The sequence below is a fragment of the Glycine max genome, chromosome 20 (genome assembly GCF_000004515.6).
Source record: "Glycine max cultivar Williams 82 chromosome 20, Glycine_max_v4.0, whole genome shotgun sequence".
Lineage (NCBI taxonomy): Eukaryota > Viridiplantae > Streptophyta > Magnoliopsida > Fabales > Fabaceae > Glycine > Glycine max.
Genome location: NC_038256.2, coordinates 33,566,978 through 33,587,157, shown reverse-complemented (window position 1 = coordinate 33,587,157; position 20,180 = coordinate 33,566,978). Strand labels below are relative to the sequence as shown.

At 34.0% G+C, this 20,180-nt stretch overlaps 1 protein-coding gene across 5 annotated transcripts; it reads left to right on the top strand.

The window, feature by feature from the left end:
* The first annotated feature begins 11,643 nt into the window (after nt 1-11,643).
* Nucleotides 11,644-18,966, top strand: LOC100780805 (pentatricopeptide repeat-containing protein At1g05600). Of its 5 annotated transcripts, XR_001386758.3 has the most exons (3): nt 11,664-13,354; nt 18,106-18,283; nt 18,605-18,966. XR_001386758.3 is itself a non-coding variant. In XM_006605720.3 (2 exons), exons 1-2 carry the CDS (start codon nt 11,741-11,743, stop codon nt 12,628-12,630), a joined length of 750 nt encoding a protein of 249 aa, XP_006605783.1. In that variant the 5' UTR covers nt 11,644-11,740; the 3' UTR covers nt 12,631-13,532. The 5 variants fall into 5 exon arrangements, 1 of the variants encoding a protein (XP_006605783.1); XM_006605720.3 differs by lacking the exons at nt 18,106-18,283; nt 18,605-18,966 and having other exon boundaries at nt 11,644-11,780; nt 11,921-13,532; XR_003266112.2 differs by lacking the exon at nt 18,605-18,966 and having other exon boundaries at nt 11,665-13,354; nt 18,106-18,510.
* Nucleotides 18,967-20,180: the final 1,214 nt, after the last annotated feature.

Below are 20,180 nucleotides of genomic sequence, written 5' to 3'. Positions count from 1 at the left end.
AAAAGTAACCTAGATTAATCCGAATTTCAAGTGAAAAATAAATAAATTCTGAAAAGTATTTTGGTTAAGACTATTCAAACAATTCAATTTTAACTTAAATATATTAACTATTAACAAAAATAAAAACTATTTACCTATTTTAATAAAATATATGAGTTATTTAAAAAAAAGAGACTATAATTTTTATACTTTAAAGTATTTTAATAAAAAATCATTTTATTTTGTTAACAGGTGTCTTTATGATTAATATTTGCCTTAAAATAATATTTTATTGATATTGTTTATCAATAAATTTTGTGAACCAAATACCTTATTAGAGAGGAATATTTGGTATATTTATATGGAATAAATATTATTAATTATTGTATTAGATATTGTTATAAATATTAGTAACTAATATTTTAAAAATTAATGTTTAAAATATTTAAATTATTAATTATTAACATATATTAAAATATTAATTATTTAATATTTAATAGAATATATAACGTCGTAATACAATAAATGTGGAGACCTATATTTTCTTTTTTTTATGTATTTTTGTGTAGGAACTAGGAAGTGCATGCAATTAGGTTGGGAGTTTCCGAGGCTGGGGTTTGGTGTGATGACAAATTCCAAAGCTACAGCTGGGATTGTGTTGACCCGAAAGGATGAGCGCGGCAAATACAAATTTTGGCCTGGGCGTATTGTTTTGAAGCACGTGGATACATTTGTACGTGAATGCCCGCTGAACGAAAGTAGTATCAAACTGGATTTTACGATTTTGAATTTGAATTTTGAAAATCATAATTTTAATTAACGAGGTTTAAATCTAAATTAATTTAAAACAAAAATTGAAAATTATTTAAAAAATAAAAAATGAACCAAATCAAATTTTTTTATTTGTTTGGATGATTTTTTTCTGAGATCTATTAGTTTGATTCGACTTATAATTTATATTTATTTTTAAAATCAATCCAAACCAAATCACAATATTTATACTAAAATTTATATTACTTTATTGTTATGTATTTTATATGTGTATTATTTAAGTTTCATAATATTTTATAATATTATGTATATAAAACTTATATAATGTATATTTATTTTTCATACAATATTTTAAAAATATGTTTGGTTTAAAATAAATGAAATTTTGTAGATTTTTATTATAAAAGGTTTAACATATTAATAAATTTTATAAATTGTTATTAACAATTTTTTAATGTAATTTTATTTAAAATATGAAAAGAAACTATATAAATTTCAATGAAATGATATTTTGGTAAAAATCATAAAAATCGAATCAAACCAAACTCCAAAATATTGGTTTAGTTTGGTTCGAATTTTATTTTAAATGAAAACCAAATTAAACCACATGTGTTTTTTAAGTTTTGTACAAGTGACATTTCAATGAAAAATCCAATCAAATCGGGCCATGAACACCCTTAATTTTAGCCTCTGATTATGATTTGTGAGTGCAACTTAGTCTAGTTCCATTTATCTAATCCAATCCAGAATCCTTGCATTTAGAGTATATTTAAATCTTTCCATAAATGAAAATAAGAAAAAAATAAAATAATTTTTTTGTGTAAAATACATTAACATTCCCTTAAATTTTATATAATTACATGAATACCTCCCACTTTTTTAACTATTATTCTCACATTTTTTGTATGGGATGTTAGTATAAGATTTGAGGGAGTGTCAATGTAATATTTCCAAACATATAAGGGATGTTAATGTAATGTTTTCAAACTTAAATAAAGATTAGTGTAGGAAAATTAAAAAAAATTAAATTATGTGTAATTTAATAAAAGATTATTATAATTTTCTCTAACATGCTTATAAGTAAAATTTAACTTATGTTCAAAATATTGTTAAGGCCCTCGACATGTATAGATCATTGGAAATGGGTGTGTGCAACTCAAGCCAAAAATCCAACATTTGTTTACACATTATGATAGGAAATAAACTCATTTTGTGCAAATAGAATTCTCACAAATTGAGATAAAATTATTTAACATGAGTAATTAAATTTGACTAACAACATATTATTGATGTTAAAGTGTGAATTAACACACACACTAGATATTATCCTAAAAACAAGTATCACTCTTTCCTAACAAAGAGTAAGAATGAGAGGGAGGAGTGCTAGAGGAAACCACAACAGGAGATATGAAGGAAACAAAAATGGACACATCTCTACCTTTTCTTTTCCCTATTCCCGGACAATGTACAATGTATGAACCTATGGCCAATTTTTGAAAAGTGGGGGAAGGTGTGGGATGTTTTTGTGGCCAATAGAAAAGATAAATATGGGCATAGATATAGGTTGTAAGATTCAAGGATGTACAAAATGTTTGGCTCCCAAAAAAACAACGTGATATCACCTGCATAGGGTCCATGAAGATGTGAGTCAACATACGCATGTACATAAAAGGTGAAGAGAAAGCGATGAAACGATTCGATGGAGATGTATACCAACATGATGGTCCTCATTGACACATTCCAAACTATGAAGCAACAACATACAACAGAAGCAGGTGATGGTGAACCAAGATGCAAAGAAACATGAAGGAGGACAAGTAGGCATGGTAACAGGGCGGGTCAGGGCTGGTTTTTGTCCCCCCACCCCCAAAACCTGACGGGGCTGTGATTTTACCCCATCCCCGCCCCGCCCCCGACATGCTTATAAAATCTTGTAAAAAATGTAAATTTTCATAGAATGAAAAATACAATTTTGAATAGCAACCCCACCATATTTTTAGACTATGCATGGCAACATAAAATCCAATCCAACAGTAGCACAAAATTTATAACAATAATGGCATAAAATCAACCAATCACAAAGTCATAAAATAGATAACAATAGTAGCATAAAATCCAACAGTAGCAACAACAATAACATAAAATCAACCAATCAAAAAGTCATAAAATAGATGTAGTCTTCATTCAAAATAAAACTAACTACTCCTAATTCTTCAAACATTGGATGTAGTCTCCATTCCTCCAAGTGGGTAGTAAGGCCATTTCCCATCATTCTACTTGCATAAGTTGATGTATCACCTGCATAGACCATAAACCAAAATTTTATGATAAAGAAGAAATTGATCATTTAAAAATTTACATTGTTATATAGCATAAACCTTCATCATATGAAGCTATCTCATTCACCAAAGTACTACTTTGTTCAAGAATTTTAGATTTCAAAGAACCTATATTAAATATAACATAATGTAAATAATTAATTATTAAATTAGAAATAAATAGCCATTTAATAGGATAGTTAAATCAAGTATTCAAGACATTACCATCAATTTCAACACTCAATAACCAATTTCTCGTACAATCAATGTCTCTAAAGTAGTCCAATGAAGTCAACTATGATGAGTACTTAAAATTTGACCACCGATACTAAAAGCAGATTCAGAAGCTACACTTGATACAAGAATAACTAATATATCCCTTGCAATAGCTTGAAGTATTGGATACTTGACACCATTCAACCTCCATCACCACAAAATATCAAAGTTAGTACTTCTTGGCAAAACATTCTCTTCTAAATAATGATCCAACTCTGTTTTAACATGAGAACTTCTTGCCTTTTTTTCCTTGAAATATATTTATCAAACTCACATAATTCATCACCTTCAACATTATCACCTTTAGATATTGGAGAGCTACCAAAAGAGTCATTATTCATCTTCACTTGATAATCAAAAACCAAGTCATAACACTACAGTCTAATCTTCCTAATTTGATCAAAAGAGTCATGTTCATACAATTTATCATAATAATATTGAAGAAACTCCTTTTATACCAGGGATCCAAAATAGTAGCAACTCCTATTATATTATGAATCACATCCTAATATTTATCAAATTTGGTTAACATCTTTTTTGCCATTTTATGAATTAGTTCATTAAGAGAAGTAACCCACTGATTGATTGCCAACTTGATCTCACAGATCTTTCAAAAGTATATGTTAGTTGTTGGTTGTTTAGTAGCAGAAAATATTTCAATTACAATATTAAACACTTTCAACCTCCCACGGACATCCTTAGCAAATTGCCACTGTAAAGAACTTGACAAAGAAGTATAATGGGACTCCCGTTGCTTCAACCATGTAAACACAACTTCATATGATATAGCAATTTCAATAATTTTTATAAGTTGAGTTTCACCTAGTTAGACAATCTAAAACTAAACTCTTAGTGCATGGGATCCTCAATTGTTTTGTTGTCTCCTCAAATTTTTCCTTCCTTTTTGGTGTGGTTGTCCAAAATGCTACACTATCCCTAATCTTCTCTATCCCATCTTTCACAACTTCCAACCCATATTTTACAATCAAGTTTAATATGTGTGCACAACAACGCATGTGAAGTAAAATCTCATCCCTTAGTAAACTTCCTAAGTGCAACTTATCTTTAATTTTGTCAATCATTTTGTCATTTGTGCTACAATTATCCAGAGTGAGAATGGACAACTTTGTATCAATGTTCCAATCCATCAAACACTCAACTAACACATTACAAAAGTTTTTCACTTGAGTGAGGAGCGAGAACATAAATGAACCTAAAATAATAAGATCCAATCATTTAATCATACAAGAGATATCTAAATAATGAACAATAACAATCATTTAATTATACAAAATAGTCCAAATAATATATTAATAGTTCAATAATTTTAACGTACCTCAAAATTTGACTTTTTAAGGTCCAAGAGCTATCTATATAATGAGCAGTGACATCCATATACCCCTTTTTTTATTACTCGCAGCCCACATGTCTGATGTGATGGCAACTCTTCCATGAAGGCTATCTAACAACTTCAAAGTTGTTGGTCTATCTTCTTGATAAATCATGTAGGTTTCTCTTTTGATTATGTTTCTACAAGGAACTTGAAAGACAAGTTGTAAAGCTGCTAAATATCTCTTAAAACCAACATGACCCACAATTGAAAATGGATACTCATGCATAATAATTGCCTTTACAAGCTCTTTCCTTGCATTATCTGCATCATAAGTTCTTGTACCCAACTCTTGCTTTCCTTGGACCACCTTAGGCACGAGTTATGTTTGTCCTTTATTCCCTCTCATGACAATCTTGTATTGAATACAAATATTTTTATGCCCTTATAGGTGCTTTGTTCCATTCTTTGATTTTCCTCCCAAAAATTTGAAACAATAATTGCATTGGGCCTTGTCTTCTCCATTAGCTTTGATCTTTTTAAAATGCTTCCAAATCTCACTTTTAAGCCTATTTGTTCCTATTTTTGTTGTCCCTTCCAAATTATCGATTGTTTCTTCTGCTTCAGGTGCTGCTATGGATTCATTTGGTGTTTTTGAAGGAGCATAAGCAGTAGAAGGTGAAAGAGTGATAGTAGGAGGAGAATATAAAGGAGTATACCCATGATCATGAGTTGTTTCTTCGTGTGCACTTTCTTGATCTACCATTTCTTTAGAAACAATTAAATAAAAATAGAGTTAGAATAATTTATAACAACATATTCATAAGAGAAAAAAATCACCCCAAAATGACACAAAACAGTCACACATCTATATCCAACTTGATCCCAAAGTGACACAAAACAGTCACACCCCAAAATGACACAAAATAATTTATAACACCACATTCATAAGAAGCAATTACATCGTCCTTAATTACTTTTTTCACACTTATTAGTGACACAGATCCTTAACTACTTTTTCTTTTTTAAAAATAAAGATAAAGGCATAAAGTGCCTCTTTTTCAACTAGTTTTCATAACTTCAATTTACAAAAAAAAAAAAAAAATTTCTTTTCCCAAAAAGGAAACTTAGATTATTTGAGACAATGTGGTAGAAAATAAGAGTGGAAGTTATTTTTTTTAATAAGAGTGGAAGTTACTTTAGAGGAGTCAAATGCTAAAAAAATAGATCTTATAGTTATCTTTTTTTAATCTGGAGAAATAAAATTCATTAATTGCTACAAAAAGTACCTTGGTCATTTACAGAATATGCATATAATTGTAAGACATATCCCTTCTAATGTATAAAAACATGATCCCTGCATTACTACCTACATAATAAGAAGCCATATTAGATGAATCTAGATCTGAACTGCAAAAAAAAAAAAAAAAAAAAGAAGCAGACAAGTTGTAATCTATTTTTCTATTATAACACCACACAAAAATAGTAAACAAACCTGGTTTTGAGGAAAGTGCAGCAAGGAAGATTTCACGCAAGGGTCCAATGTGTTTCTCGAAGGCTTTGAGGAGATTTCACGCAAGGAAGACCTTCAAATTCACAGAGGTAAAAAAGGTTGTAGACTCGGAAAGGAAACTGTAGCCTCAATTAACACACTGACACAATAGAGTTGGTGAATGTACCTATAGTGGGGATGAGCTTTACTTGGTTTGAGCCAAATGGTAGAACAAAGATCAAACTTCACAGATTTCTTGTATCCAATAGGTATTGATGGGTGGCCTTAAAGCACTCAATTTATTTTGGAAACAAGTATCTCTGACCATTGCCCAATACTACTGAAGGAATCAAAGATGGGCTGGGGCCCTAAACCTTTTAGGGTCCTAAATTACTAAATTATTGGTTTCTAGATAAGACCTATGGTCCTTATGTGGAAAAATGTTGGCAATAGATGAATTATCATGGATGAAGGGCATATGTTCTAAAAGAGAAACTAAAGGGTATGAAAGGATGCTTGAAGAGTGGAATGCATCGTAGTTTGGCAACATACACAAAATGCACCAGGAGATTATAAAATATCTCAATGAATTATATGAAAAAGAGGATAGCCAGAGTCTAACAAAGGAGAAAATATCCAAGAGAATTGAGTTGCAAGAATCCTTTTGGAAGGTGATTAAAAGGAACGAATCTCTTCTCAGGCAAAAAGCTAGATCCAAATAGTTATTGGAAAGTGATTGTAACACTAAATATTTCCATTCAATAATCAATTGGAAAAGGAGGAAGAATGCATTTAAAGGACTAATTATTGATGGAATATGGGGGGAGGACCCTAGCAAAGTCAAGCTGGAGATAAGAAATTTCTTTTTAGAAAGATTTGGGGAGAAGGAAAGAAATAGACTTTATATAGATAGGGTCAATTTATCTCAAATATCACTTGAAGAGAAGAAAAAGTTGGAGGCTAGATTTGAGGAGGAGGAAATTAAAGAAGTGGCATGGGATTGTGAAAGCTCCAAAAGTCCTGGGCCAAATGGTTTCTATTTCAAATTCATCACAGCTTTCAGGAACACTTTGAAAGGAGACATCATTAAATTTATACATGAATTCCACATGAATGGTGTTCTTCCTAAAGGCTGCAACTCTTCTTTTATTGCTTTGATTCCCAAGATTGATGATCCACAAAATCTTGGGGATTATAGACCGATATCTCTAGTCGATTGCATGTATAAGATTCTTGCTAAACTTCTAGCTAGAAGAATCAAAGGTGCCTTGACAAAGGTGATTGATAAAAGGCAAAGTGTTTTCCTAGAGGGGAGAAACTTATTCCATAGTGTACTGGTGGAAAACGAGCCAGTGGATGAAGCTAGAAGAAGAAAGAAGAAGTGTTTGGTGTTCAAAGTTAACTATGAGAAAGCATATGATTCGATATCATGGGATTTCCTGTTTTACATGTTGCGAAGATTAGGGTTGGGTGTGAAATGGATAGGGTGGATCAAACAATGTTTGACTAAAACACACATCTCAATCTTAGTTAATGGAAGTCCTATAGATGAATTTTCTCCACAGAGAGTTTTGAGACAAGGAGATCCATTGGCACCATTTCTTTTCACCATTGTAGCGGAGGGCTTGTGTGACATGATGAAAGAGGCTTTTGCAAAAGATTTGTTTCAAGGATTCCTTGTTGGTAGGGATGGTATTGAGATAAATCTTTTACAATATGTTGATGATATATTGTTTTCTTTGGAGTGCTACATATAACAATGTGCTAACTATCAAAAGTATGTTGAGATGTTATGAGTTGGTTTCGGGGCTTAAAGTGAACTTTTGTAAAAGTTCCTTTGGAGCATTAGGTCTTGAGAGAAACACTTGTGAGGATTTTGCTAGCATTTAAATTGCAAGTTGATGGCTCTGCCGTTTGTTTATCTGGGGGTTTCAACTGGAGCCAATCCAAGGCGGGAGGAAACTTGGGCACCAATATTGATGAAGATTGATAAGAGACTAGTAAAGTGGAAGCTCAAAGTTCTATCACTTGCAAGGAGGGTATGTTTGATAAACTCAGTATTGTCATCCTTTTCACTTTTCTTCTTATCTTATAAGATGCCGAGTGGGATTGTGAGGAAGATTGTCAAGAAATAAAGAGATTTTCTTTGGGGAAGTGAGGAAGGAAATAAAAAAAAAAAGTTGATTGGGTGAGTTGGAGAAAGATATGTTGTTCTAAAGAATGTGGGGGACTTGGAGTGAAAGATATATCTTTTTTAATGACTTCTTACTTGCAAAATAGAGGTGGAGAATTTTTCATCAAACCAGTAATATGTGGGTACAAATTATGGAGTCTAAATATGGGGAATTTTGCAAAATGGATATATGGTACATAACTCAACAATTGTATAATGGTCATCCACATGGTACATAATACCAACCAACATCATTAACAACTATGGGTAATAATAACCTTCTTGCAATGGTATATGGGGATCTCCAGGATGCCCTAGACCTTTTGAATACGTCCAAGGTCTTATAGGGGTTGTTTTACTTGCCTTGAACACACTAAAAACTGAAAAATCATGCCAAATGAGGAAAATATAACAGATTGCATTCGATGCAGAGATCCCAAGCAACATAACACAAATGTCAAGAAGGCTTTGGAGAATGCTATTGAGCAACAGATGGTGGTGAAGTGGAATGTAGGTGTTTTGCAGTTGTTTGTTGGTAAGAATGATAAGGTTTGGAGGTGTGTAAGCCCTATAGGTGGTAATCCTAAGAAGTACTCAAAAGAGACATGGAATGAAATTAAAAAGTCCTTAACAACTCCTTTTGGAAGATTAGCCATAATGGGTACTCAGTGCAAGTAAGGATCTTCTAATTTAGTTTATTTTCACTTGCTGAAATATTTTTGTTTCATCTTATATATCTGTATTTGCCTTTTCTCTAGGTATGAAGCAGGTATTTTGATTAAGAATATGTGCTTGAAAAATCATGCTTTAGGTGATGTCCTACAGATTTTGAACATGTTAATTACCATTAGAAAATGGATTGTACATCAACAATCTGGTTGGCAACCACTTAACATCATTCTTACAGAGGTCAATTTTAATTCAGAGGTCATAGCATGCCTAATACTACAAAAGGCATGCAGTGGAAATGAAACAATTATTGAATATATTAACAGCCACTTGGACCAGGAAATTAGGAATTATCTAAATAAATCTCTTTTTCTAATGCTATTCAAAGGTAGGTAGTAAAAATGAACTATAGTATGATCAATTCCTTAAATGCTACATCTTACTAATATGGTTATTGGTAAGGTTCTTCAGTTCTGCCTAAGGGGGAAATGAAATTAGCTTTTGGACAATATATGAAACTTGAAACATACAAAACCCCAAAGTCTCTTCTAGTTGCTGAGGTTACAAATTCCCAGCCATAATGGTTTGTTATACATCATAGTGGATCTATCTTGGAATCAATATGCCCTCACAAAACTTTGGCTTCGACTTATTTTGTTACTCATATTTTGCTTGGAGATTGACTTATTGAACTGAACTCCTTGGATCCTTTGGCTTAAGCCTCCCAAGTAGCATCTAGGATATTGGCCGACTATGCATTGCTAGAAGTATCTTGAGCTTCACGCAAGCTAGGTGAATCTGCTGTGTTTTTTGTGTATCACCTGAGAAATGGTCTACTAAATCATATTGTTTAGGGACTATGTGGAATGCAATCCAGAAACTATTGTGTAGCCTATTGTTTATTGGGTTATATCTTCAAACTGTTGCAGTAACTACTGGAAAGACTACATTTAAATTGCTCATAGGATAGGAGGAAATTGTACTCTTTAAGTTTATCCTTGAAGCTAATGATTTACTATATTGACACATGCACAAGGCATGTTTCTGGGGGATTTTCACTATGAACAATGGAGTTTTAGGAAATGATCAATGATCGTGAAACCAAAGGTAGCATTCTACTACATTTCTTGTGCTGATGGTGCTTATAGAGCATAAGCTGTGGTTTTTAATGTTTATTATTTATTTCGAGTAGTCTTTTGGAATGTTATTCTCGAAGCAAAAAATTGAATTTGGATAATTCAGTCTAGAATTGGTCTTTGGTCCTGTTGCTTTGTATTTCCTTTTAATGATAGTAACTTTGTGTATAAATAGTCTATCATTTCTTTTTGAATATATGTTTCTTTGTAATGTATATTGTTTAATGTTATGCTGACAATTTTTTATATTTTTTTTTTATCTGTGAGACACTTTCAAGGGATTTATAATAACTCACACACTTTACTCAATCAACGGAGATAGACAGACCCCTTATCAATTTTTTATATTTTGGTGCAACCTTGTTTTTTTTTCCTTTTTTGGTTTTGCTTGAAAGTTAATTTGTTACGTCAAGACCCGATCAATTTGTCTTTTCTAATTCATTTTTTCTTGTCTTTCACACTTAGCACTTGGATGAATGTTGATACCATTGGCCCATCATAGCTGAGTGAAACCAAGTTGTCTTAGAGTTATCTGAGCTTAATTTGAAATTAGACTTGGTTCAATCAATGAATTTGAATTTGATGTTTGGTAAACAATTTGATTAAGTTGGCATTTGCTCACATGTTCTCTTTGTTTATTTAAAGAAAAAATTATTCATTTGATTTCTATAATTACACAAATTTTCTCTGTTAGTTCTTACACTTAAAAAACATCTATTTAGTATTTATACAAACATTTTTAGATCTTTTGAAAGAGACATGATCTTATTTATTTCATGTGATTATTTATATTTTTATATGAATTTTTATTCAATTTTTTGAATTATGAGTTGTGTAATAATTATCAAGTATGAGATGAAGATAGTATATGTTATATGTGTGATATGAAAAACAAGATAGAGGATAGCCAGACTAAACTTTTGTTACATACTTTCTTATATATCATTCTCTTTTGATTTGGTTGGGTATTTTTTTTTTACTTCCTAGTTCCTATTTTTTAAGAGAGTGCTTTGTTTATATAAAAAAATAAAACTAAACTTTTAAACAATAGTACACTATAAAAAAAAAATAAGATTGTAAATAAATTTATTTGGTGTTTTAATTTTTAAAATAACTAACAATATTGATGCAACAATTTATTTATCTTTTAGTTAATTTATAATATTGATAGAACTACAACTTTATATGAGAATGTAGAAAATATGAGAATAAACTTTTAAACAATAGTAAAATGTAGAAAATTATTAATTTATGATATTGATAGGACTACGAATTTATATAAACCATCTTTTAACTAATTTTTTATTAAATCAAATGCTCAACTATTCATATTAATATTAATAATTTAAAAATTAATATTATAATATCACATCAGTGATTTAAAAATTAATATTTATTTTAGCTTAGTTTTTTAAATCTTTTTATTTCAGAAAACTAAATTTTTTTTTTAACTGTTAATCAACCAAGAAGGTCAAAACTACCAAAATAGTATAGACTTTATTTTCGGATAAAAAGGTTGGTTTTGCCGAGCTCTTGCTGTCTCCCCGATAAAACTAATTTAAGTCGCTCTTCTGATTTCTGAAACTTACTCCATACATGATCGGCGACAACATCCTTCTCAGTACTCACTACTCAGGTCAGATTTCAATTCTCCCTTCTATTTGTCTCTCTTCATTAATATCCTTTGACTTTGTTCCATGGCAATAAAGCTTCCATCTTCGGCACACCCTACTCGATTCCTCAGATGGGTTTATCTCTCTTCAAGCTGTATTGCAGATATTTCAGAAACCCCTGGAATTCTTAAGCCCAAGGATTCATCTGAATTCGACCAAAACCTCAACTTTTTGAAAAATAAGCTTGCCCCAGATAACTTAATCCGGGTTCTGGACCGTACAAGCGATTTGAACTCGGCAGTGAGGATATTCAAATGGGCTTCAAGGCAGAAGAGTTTTCACCACACTTCCAACACTTATTTCAGGATAATTTTGAAACTGGGTATGGCCGGGAAAGTTTTGGAAATGAGGGATTTTTGTGAATACATGGTTAAGGATAGGTGCCCGGGTGCTGAAGAAGCTCTTGTGGCATTGGTTCATACATTTGTGGGGCATCGTAGGATTAAAGAAGCTATTGTAGTCTTAGTGAATATGAATTTGGGTGGTTATAGGCCCCCAATTGAAGTTTTTAATGTTTTATTGGGCGCTCTTGTGGGAGGAGAGAGTAGAGATTTTCAAAGTGCCTTGTTTGTTTATAAAGAGATGGTGAAGGCATGTGTGTTACCTACAGTTGACATTTTGAATTATTTGTTGGAGGTTTTGTTCGCCACCAATCGGAATGAGTTGGCTTTACATCAATTTAGAAGAATGAACAATAAAGGGTGCGATTCAAATAGTAAGACCTTTGAGATTCTTGTAAAGGGTCTCATTGAAAGTGGTCGAGTGGATGAAGCTGCTACTGTTTTAGAGCAAATGCTCAAACACAAATGTTAACCTGATTTGGGTTTTTATACTTGTATTATACCTCTCTTTTGCAGAGAAAATAAAGTAGAGGAGGCTGTGAAGTTGTTTAAAATGATGAAGGATTCCGATTTTGTACCCGATTCTTTCATTTATGAGGTTCTATTACGGTGCTTTTGCAACCACTTGCAGTTGGATTCTGCTGTAAGCCTCATAAATGAGATGATATAAATTGGTATGCCACCAAAACATAATGTTCTTGTAGATATGATGAATTGCTTTTGTGAATTAGGGAAAATTAATGAGGCAATAATGTTTTTAGAAGATACACAAGTTCATGAAACTGCTCCTTTCAATAGATTGCTCGAAGGTTGCTGCAATGCTAGTGAGGTTCTGGCAGCAAATGTTCTGCTTGAGACAATGTCTGAGAGAAACATAGCTGATTGCCAATCTTGGAATATTCTCATTAGATGGCTTTGTGAAGAGATGCTCATTCTGAAGATGCCATTGAAGTGTTTCACTATATGTCTGTAACATCAAGCATTCTGAAGATGCCATTGAAGTGTTTCACTATATGTCAATGAAGAGATGCTCTCTTCATTCCTTGTCCTTCTACAAGTTGATAAAATGTCTATGGCAATTAGCTTATTTCTGTGGTATGTCATGCTGTATTGCTACACACACGACTATCATGCATGAGCTGTCAAAATCAAGAAGGGCAGAAGATCTGTTAGCATTCCTCTCACAAATGTCGATGGTAGGAAGCAATCTTGATTTGGAAGCATAGTGTATACTTTTTCAAAGCATGAGTAAACAAAATAAAGTAAAGGAATGTGTTTTATTTTTCAATATGATGGTCCATGAAGGTCTAATACCTGATCCGGACAGACTATTTGTTCAACTGTCATTCATAGCCAATCATTCTCAGTTATCTATGATTCCTAGTGCAATTGATAGAATTTCAGATGGTGACATTTTGAATCCAGCAATGTTTGGCTTACTGATAACTGCCTTGTTGAAAGAGTGTAAGTAGGGATGAAAATGAGCCAAGTCAAGTCAAGCTTTACTGAACTTGAGTTCGGCTTGAGTTGAATACGCAAGGCTTGAGTTTGACTCATTACCTATCATTGGCTTTTTTTAAAGCTCGGCTCGGCTTACATAAAAGTCTGGTTTGACCTACGAGCCTATTTAAAAGTCCGCTTAAAGACGTCTTTCACTAATTAATTGTTCTAAAACCTAATGAAATACTAACTAAAAAAAGAAGCTTATAAAATTTTGTATAAGTAATGTACAAATCCAAAAATAATTGATAAACAAAATCATATTGAATTCAAGTTGTTAAAATATAAAGAATATCAAAAGAAAATGAAAAAAGAGAGTATAATATTAAAAAATATATGGATTAGAGATAATTTATACTAATATAGTCAAATAAAAATATTTAAATTGTCTGAAAATGTCTTTACAAAACATTCTTTTCTTTGGAAATATTAATCTCGTTGCATTATCCTTTTAACTTGAGTATTTTTCTTTTTGAAAATTTTTCACATACAAGTGAACTCTCTAGGCACTTTATGTCATTTCATCCTGTCATTCATGATGTCATAAAAATGATATAGATAATAGTTATTATTATTATTATTATTATTATTATTATTTAAACAAACCGACTTGTTAAGTTTAACAAGCTTTTTTTATAATTTGACTTTGGTCTTTTTATCTAAAAAAACTTTTTAAAAAGCTTAAACTTGATCTTCATAGTAAACAAATCAAGCTGAGTCGAGCCTTAAATAGACCGAGTCAAAGGCCCTTGACAAGCGGCCCGACTCATTTCCATCCCTAAATGTAAGGAACATGAGGCTCGTCGATTACTGTATTTGATGTTAGAAAAAGGTTGGCTTCCTGATGCAACCCCTCATAATTTATTGATTGGATCTGATGTTAGAGAAAGGAGCCAAGCAATGTTGTTTGATAATTCTGCCTCACTGGATTCTGTAAGCAATATACTTGCAGAAGGCCTTGGAAATGCATGAAACTTCAGCATTCTATAAAAAGAATCTTAATGCTTAATATTAGCAGCACCATGTGAAAGTTAGGTGATTCTGTTAGGATTAGTTGATTGGCTGTAACTACCTAACTGCTTCCTTCGTGTACAGATATATACTACAGCTATCATAGAATAATAATAAGCTTTTGGGATGCATTCTTGATCTTCCTACTCTAAGCCTCGTGCTGTTACTGCATATACGAAACACATGTAGTATGATTTCAATATCTCTCTCTCTCATGCAACTTTATGCTTTATTCAACATGGTATCAGAGCTCTTCTAACGAGGAGAGCTCTGCTGCACACTCACTAATTCTTTTCTTCCACCAAACACTTCCACCATGAATGAAACCACACTCAACAATATAGAAAGTTACCTATACCTTCATCCAAGCGAAAACCCATCCATTGCACTAGTCTCCCCGGTACTGGATTCTACCAATTACCATTCATGGAGTCGTTCCATGATTACCGCATTAAGCGCCAAAAACAAGTTAGAATTCGTTGACGGAAGTGCGCCGGAACCACTGAAAACCGACAGGACGTACGGAGCTTGGCGCCGGTGCAATAACATGGTGCTATCTTGGATAGTACACTCCGTTGCCACTTCCATAAGGCAAAGCATACTCTGGATGGACAAAGCTGAAGACATCTGGAGAGACTTGAAGTCGAGATACTCGCAGGGAGACCTCTTGAGAATCTCCGATCTTCAGCAAGAAGCGTCCACACTAAGGCAAGGAACTCTCTCCGTAACAGAATATTTCACTCGACTACGCGTTATTTGGGATGAAATTGAAAACTTCAGACCCGACCCAGCTTGTACCTGCAATATCAGATGTTCTTGCTCAGCCTTCGCCATTATTGCACAGAGAAAGCTTGAAGATAGAGCTATGCAATTCTTGCGTGGCTTGAATGACCAGTACACCAACATTCGATCGCATGTGTTGCTCATGGATCCCATACCAGCAATAACGAAAATCTTCTCATACGTGGCGCAACAAGAAAGAAAATTGTTAGGTAATTCCTCTCCTAACCTTAACTTTGATCCTAAAGACGTTTCCATTAATGTTGCGAAAACCATCTGCGATTACTGTGGGCGCATTGGACACACTGAAAATATCTGTTACAAGAAGCATGGTATGCCTCTGAATCATGAGACAAGGAACAAAAGCACGGGTGGAAGAAAATCGTGTACCCATTGTGGTAAGATGGGCCACACTGTCGATGTGTGCTACCGAAAGCATGGATATCCACCAGGGTATAAACCCTACAATGGAAGATCTACTGTGAACAACGTAGTGACGATGGATAGCCAACCCGTGGAAGATCAAAATCAGCATCGTGAATCCCAGGACGTTGTACGATTCTCCCAAAATCCTTCAACGTCAGTCACCATGGCCCAACCATAGAAAAGCAACCACAACCTGTGATGCAAGAAACCACAAACCATACTTCCTTACAACCCACTTCGACAGATGAATCAGCTCCCCCCCAACGAACCAAATACGAACCCAGACGCTCAACACGAACCAAACACACACCAACTTACTTACAAGACTACCACCATGGTCTCTCTTCACACGATACTAAGGCTTCGACGAGTTCTCGCTATCCTCTAAGCTCGGTCCTTTCTTACTCACGACTGTCACCCACACACAAACACTTTGTTATGTCAATATCGTCCACAGTAGAACCTTCCTCATATGCCGAAGCCTCTCAGTATGACTGTTGGATTAAGGCCATGGAAGCTGAACTACAAGCTCTGCAATCAAACAACACCTGGAAACTCACTCCTTTACCTCCTCATAAGACAACAATTGGATGCAGATGGGTATATAAAATCAAACATCGAGCGGATGGTTCCATAGAAAGATACAAGGCGCGTTTAGTAGCAAAGGGTTACACACAAATGGAGGGGCTCGACTATCTTGACACGTTTTCTCCAGTGGCAAAACTAACCACTGTTCGTCTACTCCTTGCCATGGCTGCCTTTAACCAGTGGCACCTAAGACAGTTGGATGTTAATAACGCCTTTCTTCACGGCGAGCTAGATGAGGAAGTTTATATGCAAGTTCCACCTGGATTGTTGGTTCCAAACTCACAAATGGTGTGTCGATTACAGCGTTCACTTTATGGGCTCAAACAGGCAAGCCGTCAATGGTTCACGAAATTATCGGGTCTCCTAACGTCTCTTGGTTTTGAGAAGTCTCACTCAGATCACTCACTTTTTCTACGATTCACTGGTTCTATTACCACAGTCCTCTTGGTGTATGTGGACGATATTATCTTAACTGGAAACAGCGAATCTGAAATACAAGATGTTATCAAGCTCCTCGATCAGGCTTTTAAAATCAAAGATCTTGGAAATTTGAAATACTTCCTCGGTCTGGAGATTGCGCGCTCTTCCTCAGGAATCCATTTGTGTCAAAGAAAGTACACTTTGGACATACTATCTGATTCGGGAATGCTGGGATGTCAACCGAATGTAACTCCAATGGATTATTCGACCAAACTACAAGCTACAGCAGGGATACCATTATCAACGGAAGCTTCTTCTTCTTACCGGAGGCTCATTGGTAGGCTCATATATCTCACCAATACTCGCCCTGACATCACGTACGCAGTGCAGCAGCTTAGCCAGTATATGTCCAACCCCACAAGTGTTCATTAGCAAGCAGCTTACCGGATTCTTCGATATCTCAAAGGAACGCCGGGCTCAGGCATCTTCCTCTCCGCCACCGGAACTCCTCAGCTTCGAGCCTTTAGTGACTCGGACTGGGCAGGATGCCAAGACTCACGAAAATCCACTACCTGTTTCGTCATATACTTAGGCTCATCCCCTATTTCCTGGCAGTCTAAAAAGCAGTCAACAGTCTCGCGTAGTTCTTCCGAAGCCGAATATCGAGCCATGGCTACGACCACCTGCGAACTGCAGTGGCTGACCTACCTTCTCCAAGACTTTCGACACAACTTCACTAAGCCAGCTACCATCTATTGCAATAATCAATCTGCAATCCAGATTGCCACTGACCCCGTCTTCCATGAACGCACAAAGCACATCGAGATAGATTGTCATATAGTCCGTCAAAAAGTCACCTCGGGCTTTCTTAAACTTCTCCCAGTCCCATCTTCCTTGCAGCTTGCAGATATCTTCACAAAAGCTTTGCCTCCTACGGTTTTTCAGAATCTTTGTAACAAGCTGGGAATGATGAATATCCATTCCCAGCTTGAGGGGGGGATATTAGCAGCACCATGTGAAAGTTAGGTGATTCTGTTAGGATTAGTTGATTGGTTGTAACTACCTAACTGCTTCCTTCGTGTACATATATATACTACAGCTATCATAGAATAATAATAAGCTTTTGGGATGCATTCTTGATCTTCCTACTCTAAGCCTCGTGCTGTTACTGCATATACGAAACACATGCAGTATGATTTCAATATCTCTCTCTCTCATGCAGCTTTATGCTTTATTCAACACTTAATGTGCCAGCTCCATCACGAGTGCTGCTATCAAGGATTGTTTTTTCAGCACCTAGTCTTGCAGCAATAAAAACAATTGTCTCACTGACAATTCTTTCAAGAGATGCAGATGGGCAGATGTTAGCTTTGTCAGATTTATTTGCCACGCTCTACTTGGTAAGATGTGAAATGACTTGTGATTTGGATATGACTTCACTTAAAAGGATAGATTTACTCCTTTTTACAATGTATACATGACATGCTTTGTCTGTGAAGCTATTTTATTCTTCTTGGTGCAATCATATGATCTCAGATGTACAAGTTTTTGGCAAATTACCAGCTAGCGCTGACCAGTGCAGCAACTTGATGATTTGAGATTCTTTTCAATGACAGTTAATGATTGCATGCGTGCACATCCACACTGACATTAAAAGCATGATCTTCTAATCTTGTTCCATTGATTTGCACAAACTAACCTGTCTAATTTATATGTTGCAGATGATTTTTCATTACTCTACATCTATGTTAATTTGACAATGCTACCTATCAACTGCTGTTTAAAAGAGAGTTATTTTTCGTGGTCAGAGCCACTATGGTTCATTGTCTTTTTACTTATTGAGTGTTCTGATGCCCCATGCTATATTTAGCTGAAGGGGATGTTCAGATAGCTGGAAAGCTACTAATGATTGCTGATTTGATCAAGCTGCCAACTGAATGAGGGTGGTGTTAATCAAATTCAAGGGAGTATCTGTACTTGAAGAAAGACTATCTGTACTTAATATAACATGATTTCATGACGAGTATTTAATTTTTTGTATGCGATAGCAACAATGAGGTATGAATCTAAGATTTCATAAAAACTATTCAAATCTCCAACCACTAGGCCAGCTCTAGTGAGTTAAGGGTCGTGCTAGTTGTTACATATTGAAAAGAAGGCACCTTGAGAAATTTCCATGCTCCTAATTCGTCGAATCCTTGATGTATTTTAATAATCAAACATTTTCACGAACATTTTCACGAACATTTTCACGAACATTTTCATCCTTGTACTTTCACCAATGAATTTCGTATCCAATTTCCTTATGTGGCCAATAACAATAACAAAGTGACCAGGAGGAGTGTTAAACTATTGAGTTACAAATAGTCAAATACATATATTTCAAGAAAATATATTAATCTTTTCAAACATTTTTTTTCTAAATAAATTTTCGGAGATAGCATACAAAAAAAATTGTTATGCTGACACTTGTTTATTGCATGTATAATCTTAGGGTGTGTTTAATTTGCTAGAAAGATAAGACAAATAAAATAGTACTGGACAAGTAGTTGAATCACAAGATAATTTTTTTTTATTATATGTTGTTTGATGGTCGATGCACAATCTAATTAATTTTGTATTGTATCTTATTTGATGTGCTTATGTATTATACAAAATAATTTTACTATAAAATTCTAGATGACAAAATAATATAAATTTTATTATAAAATTCTAGATGACAAAATAATATATGTATATTAACAGCACCTTGACGGTGCAACAATGAAGAAGCACCTCCACAGGGGAGGCGCGACCCCTGACACCACCGGACGTAGGGCCTGACGACATGAGACTGCCATAGGGTCACAGTGATGGCGATGGTGGCAAGGCGGCATAACGCAACCTCACTAAAGTTGGCCAAAAAGAAAAAAAAAACATAGCAATAAGAAAAAAATAACGATGAAAATATTTGAATAAATTAACAATGAAAAAAAAGAAATAATAAACAAAAAGGGAAAATAGCAGTCCATACGTCCCTTATTAGTGGCCAAGGTGTCCATGCTAACGACCAAGGTACAACATTTGAAGAAAGAGGGTTAGAGAGAAAAGCGCATATAGAAAAAGAAAAAAAGTGAAATAATGAAAAGTCAAAAAATAAGGATAGTATTTTATATTTACTTTTGTTAGAATTCAGACAAAAAGTTATATGAAATTTATTAAGTTACAAATTTCTGGGTATTTGTCTCGCCTATTATTTTTTATTTAGTTTTTGGGTATTTGTCCACCATTATTGCACGCTTATTTCACAAATTAAAA

Excerpts from the sequence above, each read along its gene's own strand:
- LOC100780805 (XM_006605720.3), top strand. The coding sequence starts at position 11,741 with ATGATCGGCGACAACATCCTTCTCAGTACTCACTACTCAG. Across the intron at positions 11,781-11,920 it reads TCTCAGTACTCACTACTCAG|ATATTTCAGAAACCCCTGGA; the intron begins GTCAGATTTCAA and ends GCTGTATTGCAG.